Source organism: Bufo gargarizans, chromosome 9 (assembly GCF_014858855.1).
Source record: "Bufo gargarizans isolate SCDJY-AF-19 chromosome 9, ASM1485885v1, whole genome shotgun sequence".
NCBI classification, from domain to species: Eukaryota; Metazoa; Chordata; class Amphibia; order Anura; family Bufonidae; genus Bufo; species Bufo gargarizans.
In genome coordinates, this window is record NC_058088.1 from 41,011,511 (window position 1) to 41,026,593 (window position 15,083).

General features: G+C 44.5%; 1 protein-coding gene across 1 annotated transcript in view; it reads right to left on the reverse strand.

The window, feature by feature from the left end:
• GPC3 (glypican 3) overlaps positions 1-579 on the reverse strand; it is a 632,623-nt gene extending 632,044 nt beyond the window's left edge. The window contains exon 1 of the mRNA XM_044268393.1: positions 196-579. Within this exon, the coding sequence (XP_044124328.1) occupies positions 196-343 (148 nt within the window). The 5' untranslated portion in view covers positions 344-579. The remainder of the gene's footprint in view (positions 1-195) is intronic.
• Between the last annotated feature and the right edge of the window lie 14,504 nt (positions 580-15,083).

Below are 15,083 nucleotides of genomic sequence, written 5' to 3' on the forward strand. Positions count from 1 at the left end.
AATAAATAAATGATGTAGATCAAAATAAAAGAAAAATAGCAAAACTTTTTCCCTTTTTTAATCTAAAGCCATGTAAAATTATAAAATACAAACATAAGCAACCTGTGACTTGGTGAGGCCACAAGTTCCAGCGTGCTGTAGGTAGGCACAGGTTGCATGTATGCAGAGGGATCTGCTCAGAGGAGAGAAGCCTACCTGACACTGGTGACTCTGGCACCCATCTCACTCCAGGCTGCAGAGTGTGGAAGCTGGCACGGACTTCCTTGCAGTTCAGATGCCCCTTAGCAGCTATCACAGCTACCCACGCCATAAGCACTGCCATGCAAAACTCCCAGCCTGCCATGTGTCCTCTCTCAGTTTGCACAGTGCCTGCTAAGATCCTGCTGACAGATCAATGCATGCCAAGGCACCTGGCTGGTATTACAGGTGCAAGAGATACCCCAGCCTTCAGGCAGCATGCACAGGGGTCCTGCCAGCATGAGATGCTTGTTTGCAAGAATTTGAGAAGACACTGGCAGCAAGTCATAAAGAGAGTGAGGAGGAGGAGGAGAGCAGCACTTCCACTCCTGCCCTAGGTGAAATCAGCTCCGGCTGTGTGATGATGATGCTTCTCTTTCGGGTTTCAGCCTTGTGTACTGTACAAGCGCCCCCTGCTGGTAGATGTTGATTACAGCACAGATTACAGACTTTGTGACTTGCCAGAGTTCACAGTAGCAGAATACAGAATCTGTCTGTCTAATCTTACCGTAAGACCCCTTTCACACAAGAGAGTTTTCCGCGCGGGTGCAATGCGTGACGTGAACGCATAGCACCCGCACTGAATCCGGACCTATTCATTTCAATGTGTCTGTGTATATGAGCATCAGTTCTGCATTGCGTGAAAAAGGCAGCATGTTCTATAGGCTACATGTACACGACCGTATGTGTTTAGCGGTCCGCAAATTGCGGATCTGCAAAAAAAAATAAAATAAATAAAGGATGGCATGTGCTTTTTTTTTGCGGATCTATTGTAACAATGCCTAAAACGGACAAGAATAGGACATGTTCTATTTTTTTTGTGGGGCTACGGAACGGACATACTGATGCAGACAGCACACAGTGTCTTGTCCGCATTTTTTGCGGACCCATTGAAATGAATGGGACCGCATCCTATCCACAATAAAAACGGAAAGGACGCGGAAACAAACAACATTCGTGTGCATCTTGCCATATTCTGCATTTTTCACGCAGCCTCACCGCATTCACATGACCATATTCATTTTGCAGTCCCCAAAACACAGATACGCAAAAAATATGATGTCCTTTTTTTGCGGATCCATTGTAATAATGCTTACTCTTGTCCGCAAAATGTTCAAGCACAGGACATGTTCTATCTATTTTGCAGAACTGACATACGGATGTGAACAGCATAAGGGCTTGTCCACTCAAACGTATGAGTTCCGTTGCCGTTCTGTGTGCATTGCACATCACGGATGCAGACCAATTCACTTGAATGGTTCCGCAAATCCGGAGCGGTGCGGAACAGAAGCACGGAACGGAAACCCATGGAAGCAATACTATCTTTTTTGTGGAACGGAGGGATGCGGACCCATTCAAGTTGAATGGGTCTGGATCCGTCCTGGAGGCCTCGCGAACATTCTCTGTGCATTGCGGACCGCAAATTGCGTCCCCAATGCACAGAACGGAACCCATACGTTTGTGTGAACAAGCCCTAAGATGTGCTATCCTCATCTTTTTGATGACCCATTGAAATGAATATATGGTCGTGTGAATGGGGCCTAAGAGGTAAAAGTTAGGCTACTTTCACACTTGCGGCAGAATGATCCGGCAAGCAGTTCAGTCGCAATCTGCATGCAAACGAACAGCATTTGTAGACGGATCCGGATGCAGATCCGTCTTACAAATGCATTGCAAGAACGGATCCATCTCTCCGGATGTCATCCGTAGAAACGGAACCGCTCTATATGTATTTCACACTTTTACCGGTCTGCGCATGCGTATCGGGCATTGCAGTATTTTTAATACTATTACATTTGAATGTAAATTAATGCCGGCAAGGGATGCAGAATTTTGGACGGAGATAATACCGCAGCATGCTGCAGTATTTCCTCCGTCCAAAACGCCGTTCAGTGACTGAACTGAAGACATCCTGATGCATCCTAAACGGATTGCTCTCCATTCAGAATGCATGGGGATATGCCTGATCAGTTCCTTTCAGGTATTGAGCCCCTATGAAGGAACTCAGTGCCGGAAAAGAAAACCGCTAGTGTGAAAGTACCCTTACTGGATCATATACTTTCTTTGCCAGGGAAACAAGCCACAGGTCTATACGAATTCTGCTGTGGACTGCTGCAAATGTATGAGCTTTATGGAAATTGACATGTTATCAATAAGGATCTTTGGATGCAGCTATTCTCATTTCTTCTATCAATAAGTGCTCTGATGTGAGCTCTGCGACATGTACATACTTTAGATTATCCATTTTCATACCACTGCTTCAAGCAAGAGCTTCATCTAGCACAAATTAACATTGGGTGCAAAAAGTAGTAAAATAGTGTCAGTACAATGGGGGACATTTATTAAAGACTGGCTTTTTTACACTGGTCGTTGATAGCTCCCGCGCTGACAGATATGGCCGCCTTCACATGTTGTGGATTTTGTTGCAGAATTTTCTTCTACTGAAAATCTGTGCTATTCATTTGAATGGGGACGGAAAGCACATGGATTTTTGCAAGCCCCAGGCCTCATGCACACGACCGTTGTGTGCATCCGTGTCCATTCCGTCATTTTTAACAGTTTAGCGGAGGTCCCATTCATTTCTATGGAGCTGTGAAAAAAAACTGATAGTCCTCCGTTTTTTCTTCGCGTCCGTGATTCCAGTCCATCAAAAAAATATAACCTGTCCTATTCTTGTCAGTGGAAAACAGAGGACGGACCAATTCAAGTTAATGGGTCCGTCAAAAAAAACGGATGCACAACTGGTATATCATCCGTGTCCGTGTCCATTTTTTTCTACAAGACGGTGCAATAAAATTACACTTTTCATTAACCTTCCTTTTTTTCCCCTGTCAGACAAAAGAAAAGGAAGACACAAGGAAACACAAGTGAAGCAAAATCGGACACGGACCACTGAAGCCAAATCACTGACAGTGAAAAAACACTGTCGTGTGCATGAGGCCTCATTCAGGGGAACAGAACTTATTTTCAGTCGCAGAAAACTCTGCAACCAAATCAGCATTGTGTGAAGACATCCTAGAGTGCTTAATATATGGAGAGGCTCAAGCTTCATCATAAATGAGGTTCACCTTCCGCAGTCCGTGCAGCTGGAGTGAAAACTACTCCATCCCCTGACAGGAGTATTTTTCACTCCTCTTTTACATCTGCTTCCAGGCGTAAGGATAGGGCTACACGGCGACATGTGTCGCGTGACATAAAGGGTACAACTACATTGCAACATGCCTCTGACATGTTTTATAATGGTAGTCTATGGTGTTGCACTGCGACATGACACCTGCACAAGAATCCATCTTGGATGTTTTTTTTGTGACTGTCGTGTTGCAGTCGCAGCATGTCGCATGTTGCAGTGCGACCCCATAGACTAGCATTACAAAATATGTCACGCAACATTACTGTGACAAATGTCATTGTGTAACCCTAGCCCAGTGGTCGGCAAAGTGCGGCTCACGAGCCACAAGCGGCTCCACAGATCCCCCATAACACTGTCCTCCACAGATCCCCCATAACAGTGTCCTCCACAGATCCCCATAACAGTGTCCTCCACAGATCCCCCACATAACAGTGTCCTCCACAGATCCCCCATAACAGTGTCCTCCACAGATCCCCCACATAACAGTGTCCTCCACAGATCCCCCATAACAGTGTCCAACACAGATCCCCCATAACAGTGTCCAACACAGATCCCCCACATAACAGTGTCCTCCACAGATCCCCCATAACAGTGTCCTCCACAGATCCCCCCCATAACAGTGTCCTCCACAGATCCCCCACATAACAGTGTCCGCCACAGATCCCCCATAACAGTGTCCTCCACAGATCCCCCATAACAGTGTCCTCCACAGATCCCCCACATAACAGCGTCATCCACAGATCCCCCACATAACAGGGTCATCCACAGATCCCCCACATAACAGGGTCATCCACAGATCCCCCACATAACAGGGTCATCCACAGATCCCCCACGTAACAGCGTCATCCACAGATCCCCAACATAACAGCGTCATCCACAGATCCCCAACATAACAGCGTCATCCACAGATCCTTCACATAACAGGGTCATCCACAGAATGTACCTTCCTATATAGTTTAGGTTTTAAAAATGTGGCTCTCAAAATAAATTTCAATCGTGGTTTTGGCGATATTTGGCTCAGTTGACAAAAAAGTTTGCCTACCACTGCCCTAGCCTAAGGCCTCTTGAACACGAACGGCCCGCCCCACAAGTGCTTTTAATGGCCAGTCGGGGCCTTTCTGTGCCTGGCCGGCAGCGCTACCTGCGCAGTGCTGCGTACTATAGTAGTAACCTAAGTTAGTTACCTAAGCCACCCCCACCTATACCCTATACAGCGCTGCGCCACCAGACACTTTGTGCTGTGATGATCCCGCAAGAGCCGTTACCTCAGCACCAGGTCTTGCGGGATGACGCAGCGCATGCTGGATGACTGGATTGCGTGAGAAGACTGCGTCATCATCACCTCACCGAACTGAAGTAGGTAAGTATTTTTTTTTGTATGTGTAATGTGTGCACACCGGCTTCATACTCACGGGGGGCACCTGGCAGTGGCGGCAGTGCGTCACAGTGGCACACCACACTTGACTAATCGTAATGGTCGACTACTCACCGTCTGGATTTAGAAAAGGGGGCCTGCGCCGGCCATATGAGGGCCGGGCACTGGCAGCAAATTCTGCATACTGAGGGGCCCAGGGGCAAAATCATGAAATATATAGGGGGCAAAAAATGGAATATATAATGGATATATATTTAGTGGGGGCAAAAAATGAAATATATACAGAGGGGGGGGAAATGGAATATATACAGAGGGAGCAAAAAAAGGAAAGTATACAGTGGTCAAAATGGAATATATACAGAGGGGGCAAAAAAATGGACTGTGGGGGCCCAATTCAAAGTTTGCCCTGTGGCCTATAGAACTCTAGTTACTCCACTGTAACTCAGCCATGAAGTAGAGACCACCTAAAGTTACAGAGCGTGGTCTCTGTGCATGCTGAGACACCTAGGTTTCATGGCATGGGTTTCTGTGGCCAAACAGCTGCATGCAAACTCTAAATCACCCAGCACAGGACCAAGCGTTAGATGGAGTTGTATAAAGTACTCCACCACTGGACTTCACTGGAGCAGGGGAAACATGTTCTGCAAAGTGATGAATTATGCTTCTCTATCTGATGGATGAGTCTGAGTTTACTGAATGCCAGGAGAATGTTACCAGACATTGCGCCAGCTGTAAAGTTTGGTGGAGGAGGGATAATGCTGTAGGATAGCTTGTCAAGGGTTGGCCTTTTAGTTCCAGTGAAGGGAAATCTTAATTCTTCAATAGACCAAAACAGTGTGGACAATTGTAAGTTTTCGAATTTGTAGGACAGTTAGGGGAAAGTACTTTTTTGTTCCAGCATGACTGTGCCCCAGTGCATAAAACAAGGTCCATGAAGGCATGGTTGGGGGAGTTTAGTGTGCACAGAGCCCTGACTTTAACTCCCTCCAACATCTTTGGAGTGAACTAGAATCGAGATTGCAAGCCAGAACCATTCGTCCAACACCAGTGTCTGACCTGACAAATGCGCTTCTGGATGAATGGGCAAAAATTCCCACAGATACACTCCAAAATCTCTTAGTAAGCCTTCCCAGAAGAGTGGAGGCTGTTTTAGCTAAACAAAGGGGGGCACTAAGTCCATATTAATGGCAATGGATTTTTTTTTACCCTGTGAAAACACCAGAATAACTGCATGCATTCTTGATAGAACACTTGCACTTTTTTGAGATTTTTGTAGTAACTTCTCAGCATATTTTTTGCAAATAGTAAGAACCAATTATGTTTTTTTCAAGTCATTTTCTGTGGCAGGCGCAGCACTATGAAGTGCCTTTTGCGCTGTGGCATTAGAAGAATTTTGGTATCTCTGACTTTTAGTCTAACCAGACTGTCTATTACTCTAGCGCCGTTCTATGGAAACAGTAGATTTAAAGAGCACACAAAATGCTTGAAATAACTTCTTTATTAACTTCAACTTTTCTTCATATATAACACTGCCGCCTCCGCAGCAGATAGTCCATGTACAAAACACGTGTTGAAAAGATATCACAAAAAGGCGGTATGATTAGGATGGTTGTTCAACTGTTCAATTTTGTCATTCAACATAAAATGGTAGCTATATTTCTCTCTTGAGTATCTTGTTGAGGAAGGGTTGAGATGCATGCATATATATACATGCAAACACGTGCATGCATGTATGATATATATATACATGCATTAATGGTCACTTTATAGGATGATGTGCGCGGATGTGCCCAGCATCTGCGCACATCTGCCCTTAGTGGCCCATAGGGGCTCATGTTGGCCCCTGTGGGAAATATGTGGCCCCTGTGGGGAAAATGTGCCCCCTTTATGTCCCTTTCACATATATATATATATATATATATATATATGTGCCCCCTTATATGTGTCCCCTTATAGTTAGTATATATTTCCTGTATGACCGTGTATATATTGGCCCTGTATGGCAAGTGGGGACATATGTATGTCCCCTGTATGTGATGCCCCAGATATATGCGAGGGTGTGTGTATATATGGATATGTGTGTATGTATTTGCACACGTGTCTATGTATATACACTTAAGTCAGCATGACAGCATGTATGTGGGCTTATTGCTGCCCATTCATACCCCCTGTTTTGTATGTGTATGTGTTTATAGATGTGCCCCAAGCATCTGTGGATATATATATGTAATATGTACTATGTATATATGCGATTCCAACTCTTATCAACATAGTTGTTTAGAGAAAAACTTGTGCTGATAGACTGTAGGATAACAGCTGATTAGCATCTAGTCCTCTTTTGTTCAGGCCCCAAACAATCAGACTCTCTGGCACCGTTTGTGAGGGGAATTTCTAACCAGAGACATCAAAAACCTGTTTTCCACACCTCTGCCCATGGCTAAACTCCATGCCCCTACTTCCATCATTTTTGGGAGTAGGGGGAGGACTCTTGGGATTGTAGGAAGGCACACTATAATGTCACATGCCTGAGGAAGGAGGAGGGGGCTGTTTTGGGCTATAATAACCCAAACCGGACAGAGGTGAGCTCTCTTGGAAACCTGGACTACAATCAGAGACACATGGGGACTGCTGCCGAAAGGAAGAGAGGCCCATATGCCCCTGGAGATGGCTGAGTATACGCTGGCATGGCATTGTACCTCTGCCCTTGCAGTGCCAACAATATTCACCCCTTCCCTGCCTCCAACTCCCTGTAATCTTATCCCTTCACTGCTGCCTGCTTACTCCAGTAGCAGCTGAGAGTGTGTTTTGGGGTGGGCTGCTAAGGAATGTATGTACAGCTAGAGTGTGGGGTGGAATTGGGAATTGTCTAGTGTAGCTAGGTTTGTATTGTGGTGTGTACGTCTATATGTATATATATTTATAACCATTGATCTATAAATATATATAGATATAGCATACAAACCGGATTCCCAAAAAGTTGGGACACTAAACAAATTGTGAATAAAAACTGAATGCAATGATGTGGAGATGGCAAATGTCAATATTTCATTTGTAGTAGAACGTAGATGACAGATCAAACGTTTAATCCGAGTAAATGTATCATTTTAAAGGAAAAATACGTTGATTCAAATTTTCACGGTGTCAACAAATCCCCCAAAAGTTGGGACAAGTAGCAATAAGTGGCTGGAAAAAGTAAATTTGAGCATAACGAAGAGCTGGAAGACCAATTAACACAAATTGGGTATAAAAAGAGCTTCTCAGAGTGGCAGTGTCTCTCAGAAGCCAAGATGGGTAGAGGATCACCAATTCCCACAATGTTGCGCAGAAAGATAGTGGAGCAATTACAGAAAGGTGTTACCCAGCGAAAAATTCCAAAGACTTTGCATCTATCATCATCAACTGTGCATAACATCATCCGAAGATTCAGAGAATCTGGAACAATCTCTGTGCGTAAGGGTCAAGGCCGTAAAACCATACTGGATGCCCGTGATCTCCGGGCCCTTAAACGACACTGCACCACAAACAGGAATGCTACTGTAAAGGAAATCACAGACTGGGCTCAGGAATACTTCCAGAAACCATTGTCAGTGAACACAATCCACCGTGCCATCCGCCATTGCCAGCTGTAACTCTACAGTGCAAAGAAGAAGTCATTTCTAAGCAAGATCCAAAAGCTCAGGCGTTTTCACTGGGCCAGGGATCATTTAAAATGGAGTGTGGCAAAATGGAAGACTGTTCTGTGGTCAGACGAGTCACGATTCGAAGTTATTTTTGGAAATCTGGGACGCCATGTCATCCGGACCAAAGAGGACAAGGACAACCCAAGTTGTTATCAACGCTCAGTTCAGAAGCCTGCATCTCTGATGGTATGGGGTTGCATGAGTGCGTGTGGCATGGGCAGCTTGCATGTCTGGAAAGGCACCATCAATGCAGAAAAATATATTCAGGTTCTAGAACAACATATGCTCCCATCCAGACGTCATCTCTTTCAGGGAAGACCCTGCATTTTTCAACAAGATAATGCCAGACCACATTCTGCATCAATCACAACATCATGGCTGCGTAGAAGAAGGATCCGGGTACTGAAATGGCCAGTCTGCAGTCCAGATCTTTCACCTATAGAGAACATTTGGCGCATCATAAAGAGGAAGGTGCAACAAAGAAGGCCCAAGACGATTGAACAGTTAGAGGCCTGTATTAGACAAGAATGGGAGAGCATTCCTATTTCTAAACTTGAGAAACTGGTCTCCTCGGTCCCCAGACGTCTGTTGAGTGTTGTAAGAAGAAGGGGAGATGCCACACAGTGGTGAAAATGGCCTTGTCCCAACTTTTTGGGGATTTGTTGACACCATGAAATTCTGATTCAACATATTTTTCCCTTAAAATGGTACATTTTCTCAGTTTAAACTTTTGTTCCGTGATTTATGTTCTATTCTGAATAAAATATTAGAAGTTGGCGCCTCCACATCATTGCATTCAGTTTTTATTCACGATTTCCCCCCCCCCCCCGGTTAACCCTTGCATTGCTGTGCAGCCTTGGTATTTGTGTCTGTGGCCTGCATACACCTCCTCACCGTACACTTGTAGGGTATTAACCCCTGCATTGCTGTACAGCCCTGAACACCCCCATTGTCAACCCTTACCTACCCTGTCCCACCAACGCCCTGATCACCCCCCCCCCCCCCCCCCCCACTGTACCTCACCCCTATTCCCTTGTCTTACCCAATAGGGACAGAAAGTAGAACCAGGTGGGTGAGCTGCTAATATAAATGTGTGTATTGTATAGTTAGTTTGTGGGTGGAATTTGGGAACCGTGTAGTGTAGTTGAGTACTGTATATTTAGTGCTGTATTGTTAGTGTATTGCGTGCTTAGTGTATTAGGTATTAATAAATACTGTGTTTTATGTACAACTATCAGTGTAACGTGTTGTTATTAACGATAGTTAGTTTAGTAAGGCGCATGCAGTTAGCGTAGTGATTAGTGTAAAGCATAGCGAAAGTATTGTGTCATTATTATATAAAGGCATAAAAAGGCGGAGTTATCAATAGATGGCTCCTCCTATTTATGAATATTAATTATCGATATTCGCATAATATTGGTGACTAATATTCTCCCTTTACATATCTGTACTCTCACTTTTAGTTATTTAAGCACGCTATGATCTGTATGAGAGGTATATCTGAGGTCTAACTAATAGTTCTGCTTGCTCAACTTGGTTTGCAGTATGCTTATGATCTGGTATGAGCAGTTTGCAGTTTGTATGCAATTTGTATGGAATTTGGTTTGTATGCTTGCAATTTGGTGGAACTGTAAGTAAACACACATATAACTGGTTTAGTTTACAGTTCTAATAACAATACTAACAATATGAACATTATATAACTGTTCTAAATACCTATTTTGGCCTGTTGTTCCCATAAAAACACATCTCTCAGTAGAGTGAATGTCTCTTCAGCTCCTGTCTCTGGTGAATAATGATTCTAGCAGCTCCTGCTAGGGGAATTCCCAGACAGGCTGTGTGTGAGGCTGGCTGTGATTGGTGTAAACTCTTGCTGTGTGAGAAGCTGGCTGTGATTGGTCTAGACTTCTGCCTTGCAACAACAGATTAACACTATGCTTTCTGTTGTTTATGCTGTGTCACTGAGCTTACCTTACATTACAAAATGAATCTTAAAGGCATATTATCTTTTTATGCTTCTGTGAACACAAAATATAACAGTTATATGACATCCAAAACATGATGTCACAGTAAATAACTCTGCTTTTGTCTTTAACACATAAACATAGGAACTGTATTAAGGATATTTGCGGGTTTAGCTGTATACACATATAAGCTATACTAGCAACCTAGGACAGGTCTTAGCTGGCCAGCTACATTTTCCCCTATAGAGGTGTTGTCAAAAAGCCTGAAAAAATGTGAAGGGCTTTAGTACGCTGCATTTCCTAACAGAAGACAAAACAAAACAACATATAATGAACAAAAATTTGTGGCACAAAAATGCACAAAATTAAACACAGGTGCATAAAAAAAAATACTAAAAATGCATAAAAGTCTATGTGTAAACTCCCCCTATGAAGGTTTAAAGGTGTATTCTGGTTAGAGAAAGTAGTACCTTACACATAAGATGAGGGATAACTATTAGATCGGTGGGGGTCCTACTGCTGGGACCCCCACCAATTAAAAGAACAAGGGTCCATGCTTCATAGAGCCCCCTTGAAATGGATGAAGCAGATGGTTGCAAATGCGCACCGCAGTTCCATTCATGGCCTCATGGCTGTTAGGAGAGAGGAATAGCAGGATTATCCATCTCTTTTCCATCAGTGGTCAGGCCTGAGGCAGCAACAGGTGCCACAATTAACGGAGCATAAAGCTATCCTCAAAGTGAGAGGGGTGTGTCTTGTGTTGTACAGAAGCCTGGAGTGGTTCTGTGTGTGGTCTGAGCTGGGAGCGCTGAGAGACCACGAGGCTGGGATTAGCCTGAGGTTTGGGGGGTCCCGCGACGCCTAGGAATAAGGGGCGCATGGTCAGCATCGGGCAGACGACTAGACCACAATATCCCAAAAGACACCGGTGTGGTAACAGCCAGGAGGCTGATGGACATTAGGCTGGGAAAGCATGGGTTCACATGTGTGTGTGAACGGTGACTTAGGTGAGTCAGGGATATACTGTGTTTAGGTAGAGCCCAGCCGGGCAAGCTTTTATTTTGTTTTGTATCGTTTGTTTGTGTTTGTGTCGCAATAAAGCACGAGTTGGGACATGAAAACCTGTTGTCTGCGAAGGTATTTGTGAGAATGATCCCCGGAAAGAAAGCTACCTCTCACAACACACACACACACAGTATATATACATTATGTATTTTTTTATTTATATATAAATTTGTCAGATTTTAGCTCTGAAGCCTCTAAAACAAACCCTTCAAGCAAAACTACAGATTACTTAAAATCCATAAAACAAGCTCCTGCCACTGTATATTGGCGTTGTGTAGAAGATGGCATACTGCTTACCTGGCAGAAAATAAATCCTGCATGGTAATTTTTCATGTGATTGTTCCATTTGGAATCAATTGACCTCACTAAATCCCTATATGGACTTTACTTAAACAGAATAAAAGTGAGTTAAATCATTCATTTTAACAACCCTGTAACATAGTCCACATATCACCTTCAGGGGACTGGAGTAGTCATATTCATTATTCATGCCCGTAGAGCATAAGATGGGCCACAGTGTGCTGGGAGAGGTGACTTCTGCTTCAAGGCATGTCACACATCGCACAGCTGAGGTTGTTACTAATAAGCGAAGGCATCCTGAGGAAAGAAATTGGAATTTTTAGATATATATCCTACAAGGGGAATTTTCACATCTATGGTCAATTTTTACTAACAGCAAAGAAGGCAAGGAAGATGTCCTGATGCTTGAAGGAGTTTTACAGGATTTTTATATTGATAGCCTATCCACAATATCTGATCGGTTGGGGGTCCAATACCCTGCACCTCTGCTAACCAGTTGTTAGGGAGTAGCTCCGGTGCAGGAAATTGGTGCCAAAACGGGAGAAGAGGTGCATTAACCAGTTCCATCCACTATACAGTGGAAGGAGCTGTATAGTGCAGGGCGTCAGACCCCCGCCGATCTGATACTGATGGCCTATCCTCTGAACAGTCCACCAACGTAAACTTTTTGGAAGACCCCTTCAAGTCATCAACCTTGAGACTTTTGAGGTGTTAGTAATTAATAGGATGTTCAGGATTTCAGACAAGTCAGATATTACCTAGTTTGTTAGACAACATAAATCAAGGTGGGGGCATTGCCTGTTCGTATACCTAATATGTTATACCTGATGACTACTTGCTAAGGTAAGTGTATTTACTGCTCTCCACTGTGGATTCTAGCAGTGTTAATCTCTATTAACATGAGGCATACAAGACAAAACCGTTAAAGTCTAGTGGAGGTTAGAGCTAAGTTAGCCAATGGACTTCACAAGCAACAGTGACCAGGATGAACCTAAAAGTACCTGGACACAGCCGGATGATTAGTGCGCAGAATTATCCTTTACCACATGCTTCAATGGACATAGTGGACCGTAATTCTTCAGTGAGCATCCTTTCCAAAGAATGGAGCAGAAGACTGTTTTATTACAACCGACTCCTCATCTTTTCCACCAACAACCTTTGCACCTAACGGTGCTGGCGTCAAGAATGAATCAGGGTCCCAGTCGCAAAATCACCCTAAACACCTACTCCATCAAGGGCACCTCAACTACCATCTGATCTGGCTGGTAATCCCTGTACTAGAGAGTGCCCCGAAAGATTTAGTGCTGTCTTCCCCATCACTGCACGCTGACCTAGGGAGCTACAAAACTGTGAGTATGACTTCTACCCCCATCAGCCCACCGTGCACTCACAGATTGCCCCTGCGGTCCGGTTCTCTGCAATAAATTGGCATCACGAACAGGATGCGAATAGGATGCCAATCCTTTGTGCCTTATGAGAATAAACCCTACTTGCTTAATTAAGAGACTTTGCATGTTACACACCTTTATTGTGCTAGGGAATTGTTTAAATAGCTTGAAAACTACACAGGGATACTATAAAAGACCCCTGCTATCAACTCGCATGGTTGAAAGTGAGAAAAATGCATATTTTTGTGTCAACAACACTGTTTGCAGTAATGGATTCTTATATTGTACTTAAAATGGCTGCCTGAAAACTTCAGTATATTGCTGCAGCATTCCTGTGAGAAATGCCCCCTTTAGAGCGGTAAAAGTAGGAGCAATCCCTTTATGCAAAACGATAAAAAAAAACTCTATTATGTCCCCTGTGCAAGTGGATATGTAATCAAAAGCCAGCCCGCTACTGCGGTGATCGGAGAAGATGCAGCACTGCAGGCCCGCATAAGAGAGATCTGGGATCGTCACTGGAGGGAGTGTGGTGTGGATCCACTGCCCAGGCCGCCCACCACTACAGGTCAGAACTCCCCTGGACATTGTACTTTACAAAATATAGCCATAAAGTCCGGTCAGGATCAGGCCCCAGGAGTGACACCACCGCCCGCCGCTGCCTGCAGAGAACTTTTGTCAGAGGCATCTCAGGCAGAATTGTTGGCCAAGCTATCAGCCGAAATTAAGATGGCGCGATTTAAGTGGACAGATGTATGTAAAAAATTTAATGAGGGTCTTACCCACAGATTAATGGAGGAACCCTTGGCGTCTATCCCAGTACCAGTGCGCAGGCTGGGCCGGGTTCTCTCCTTTTGTAAGCAAAGGGGATTCGGTTTTATTAGAGACTTGGAAACAGGCTGCGATTATTACGTCAACCACAGGTCTGTGAAAAGAAAAGACCTCCCCAGCTACCTTCACAGTCTGTACAGGAATTAGGTAGTTGAGTTCACCCCTGCAGAGGGCCCTCGTTGCCCTACGCCACAGGAGTCATACAGCCTATGCTGAAACCAGAGTCATGTGAACCCGCCGAGGACCCAGAGACTAAGGAGGAGGAAGAGTGAGAGACACCATGTACCCCTGTGAGGCCGACTGTGAGATATGTGTCACCCCCCATCCCAAGTCAGTGCCAGTAGGCTACTAGGGTCACAGGCACTAATATTCTGCGGCAACCAGCCATCCCTAACAGGGACCCTGAAGACCGTTCTAAATCCAGGTCCAAGCCAAATTGTTCCCTGGAACAAGCTGTACCTGTCTGCACCAAAGTAGCGAGTCAGGAGTGCTTGTGACAGCTCTTACAATTGACAATTCAATGCTGCCAGGAGACCCTTGCAGATCCTCCTTCATCAACATCAATGGGCGCAATGCCTGCTGAAAATTCTCTACCCGGCGAGGTGAAGTCTACAGCCATAATTGTGGCGGCAGCAGCTGAGAAAAAGATCTCCCTTCTTGCAGAACCCAAAGGGGCTTGCACCCCTTGATTTTAAAGTAAAGTACCAAGTTCTTCTGGAATGGTCCCCGGATAAATGGGACTCAAAGAGCCCCCTAGACACGGATGTTTCGTGTTCACCGGATCCCTATCTATAAATAGGATGGTTGGCCAATTAATTGTAATGGAGCAAGAGATAGTGTTTCCTAGAGGAACTCTCCTTTTTGTTTTGTTGTACTGGCAGTTCCCCCAAACCACTAGAGAGTCCGCTGCCATTTTAAAGGACTCTAATAAAGACTCTAACCTTTCTTCCAGAAAATATCTCAGTTGCGCCTTGTTTGGGCCATTTCATCCCCTTTTTACCCCCTTCTCAGGTTGTCTGGGACTTTAACTCAAGTTTACAGCATTGTTCTAAGTCATGCACCCAGAAAGACTTTCTTCTGTGTTTTATTCTATGCAACGCACATGCTCTTACCAAT